Genomic DNA, 2,897 nt, shown 5'->3' with positions numbered 1-2,897 from the left:
AGCTCAGAGGGGTTCAAGAGCAAAGGCCAGAAGCAGCACAAGGATGGCCAGGTCCAGGTCCCCGGTTCCCAAGAGAGGAAGGACCTTCCTCTGTTGAGATGAGAACGTCTTCTCTCCATTTTAGCTGTGAGCCCTCTGGCTTAGACATGGCTTGCGGGGAGCTGAGCTCTGGGCTTGCCTTGCCACTGCCCACAGAAGTGTCTCAAAGTGTGTGATGTTGATTCTCATCTTCTTCATCATCCTCCTTCTTCACCAAACCAGGAGGATTGTGGTGTGGGCTGGTGTGGGACACAGCTATGCTGGCTTGCTTTCACCCTGGTCCTGCTATAGATGAAGTCCTTGCAATGCTGATCTGCCAGGGCTTTCCTTAGGGTGGAGCACCATCCATAAAAGCTTAGGCTGCCCTTCAGCTGCAGCAGCAGGTGAACCCAGGAGAAGCTCTGGCCCACCAAGGCAGCCCAGCTCAGGAGGACGCACAGGAAGAGTGTGGAGCTGGGAGGGGAAGCTGCTTAAAGCGAGCCTGTGTTTCAGCACTTCTCTCAGCCCAGGCTGATGTTTGTTGTACTGGGAGGAGATGGCCAGGGCTGCTTCAAATCAGTTCCCAGGACAGACAGCACAGGTGTGCCCTGGTCACAGCTGTGTTCCAGCAGGAAACCTGGTGAATCAGAGCCTGATTTGCAGGAGGGGACTTTCTGCAGCCTTTGCTTTCTGATTGCTATGATTATTCTCATTAATGAGCAGGCTCTGCCCAGGAAGAAGGGGGCTGAAGGAGCCAAGTAAGCATTGGAGGAGGGATAAGTAGGTGTTAGCAATTTATGGGCAGGTCTAAACTGGGAAACCAAGAGAGGGAGGGCTTCAGTCATCACTGCAGAGAGTGGTGGATCAGCCTTTGGCAGCATGCTGGAGGTGTCTGGGTGGACCTCAGGGGAGAAGTTGCACAGTTGATACCTTATGATGGCAAGGCTTAGGTTTAGCCCAGGAGGTCGCCTCCCACCCTTCCTCACTTGGGATGTTCCCAAGCTTTCTGGGTTGAGGAAGGTCCACAGTGATGGTCTAACAGTTCTGCCTGGCCTCAGGGTCAAAGAGTGAAGGGCAGAGCCAGCTGGGATTACAGTGAGCGCAGGTTTCTGGTGGTGACTCTTGGGGGTGTTTTCTCTTTGGCTTGCAGAAGGGAGCTGGAGCGGCTGGCTCGAGAGTGTGAGGAAAGCAAAAAGATGTCACGAGACTCAAAGAAGCAAGATAAGCTGCAGAAGAAGAAGAAGAATGGCTGCCCGGTGAAGTTTAAGCTACCCGCAAAAGAACAGCAGCAGGAAACCAAAAGCCCAGAGGTCCGGATGAAGAGCAAAACAACAGCAGCAAAACAACAGCAGCAAGAAACCAAAATCCCAGAGGTCCCGAGTAAACATGAGAGGATCTTGGACCTGAGGTTTAACATCTATGAGTCTTCACAGAAGAGGATCAGACATATTCTGTCATCCTGGGACAGGGCTCAGGGTATCATGAACCAAGTGCCAGACAAGTCCCAGTCTTCTCCTAAACACAAAGACGAGAAGAAGAGCAGTAGGTCTCCGGAGAAAACAGAGAAGCCTCTAGAAAAACATGGCAGCCACAAGAGTCTTCAGTGGGACGGGGAAGTTGCAGAAGGCTCAGTCAGAAGCCAGGATGCCGGAGTGCCCTGCTTGGACTTCCACATCACGCGTCGTGAAAAGATGTTTAGGAGGATCCTGAAGAGCAAGAAGCTGCCACCACCAAAGCAGGTAAAAGCCTGCAAGGCTCAGATGCTGAACTTGCCATGGTCTGGGGCCCTGGAACAGTGTGTCCCCCAGGTGATAACAACACAGAGCCTTGTCGAGGCCACTGATGATGTTCCACAATAGCTCCGCAGTATCTCTGTGGATGGGGAGGTTCTCAGTCTCCCTCAGATGTGTGGAAAGTGGGAGTGCTCTGTGTCCAAGCATCCCATCTGTTCAGAGAGTTTCTCAGTCTGGAAATCATTAAAAACGGTCCCAGGGCAGGGCAGCTCCCAGGCATTGTTCTCTTCAGCTGAGTCACTTGGGAGAGGTTTCTCTCTTGGTCCCACTGTAGGTCCTGCCTCTGCTCTGGAGCCTGCTAACCCACTGGGCATAAAAAAGCACTTGTACTCCATATAAATCAGAAACTCCACTGCCAAAAGCTCAGGGCCTTTAGGGAAGGAGTGTGAGGATGAAGGTGATAGGAGTATAAACAGACTTTTCTCTTTGGTTTTAGATCCTGCACTCTCTGGGACTGGGACCTCCCATTCCCCCTGGCTCTCTTTTCTCCGTGGTCCCCTACCCAGAGGAGGACAGAGTCTCCACAGCAGCACAAGACCTCAGATACTTCATCCTTGTTGAACCTGAGGGTGCTGCTGCAGAAGATGATGTGGTGGGTATTCCTTTTGTGCCTTCAGTGAAGGTGCCAGGGCAGGGGGCAGGTTGGATTGAAAAGGGTCACTGTGGAGGGGCAGTGAAGATGTGATGGGGCCCCATGTCTGCAGGCATCCTTTCCACCAGGGATGAGGGAAAAGAGATGGCTCTGCTGGAGACATAGAGCAGTTCTGTTAGACAACAGGAAAAAAATCACTTAAACCCATCAACTTGCCTTGATGAGAGGGTCCTTGGTGGGGAGAGGGTCCTGGGTAAGGAGGGATGTCCGAGGCAAGACAAAGGCCAATAAGGAAGACCAAGTCCATGGGCAGTGGTGATTATTTATTCTCTCTCCTGTTGGCTAACAAACCCCATTCTGCTTTCCAGGTGGGGGGTGTCTCAGGGCAGGTCTCACCTCTCTCTCCCTTTCTCTCTCCCTTTATGCCAAGGCCCCAGAGGCAGAGGCACAGGACCACTTGAAGGAGGGGAAAGCCACAAGCAGACACAAGTCTA

At 52.5% G+C, this 2,897-nt stretch overlaps 1 protein-coding gene across 1 annotated transcript in view; it reads left to right on the top strand.

Annotated features, from left to right (window-relative positions):
• Positions 1 to 2,897, top strand: part of HYDIN (HYDIN, axonemal central pair apparatus protein) — a 55,601-nt gene that overhangs the window by 47,737 nt on the left and 4,967 nt on the right. Inside the window, exons 43-45 of the mRNA XM_017839188.1 lie at positions 1,077 to 1,757; positions 2,248 to 2,403; positions 2,834 to 2,892. Of these exons, the coding sequence (XP_017694677.1) occupies positions 1,077 to 1,757; positions 2,248 to 2,403; positions 2,834 to 2,892 (896 nt within the window). The remainder of the gene's footprint in view (positions 1 to 1,076; positions 1,758 to 2,247; positions 2,404 to 2,833; positions 2,893 to 2,897) is intronic.

The sequence above is a fragment of the Lepidothrix coronata genome, unplaced genomic scaffold, assembly GCF_001604755.1.
Source record: "Lepidothrix coronata isolate B3197 unplaced genomic scaffold, Lepidothrix_coronata-1.0 Scaffold383, whole genome shotgun sequence".
Lineage (NCBI taxonomy): Eukaryota > Metazoa > Chordata > Aves > Passeriformes > Pipridae > Lepidothrix > Lepidothrix coronata.
This window is presented reverse-complemented; position numbering and strand designations above follow the sequence as displayed.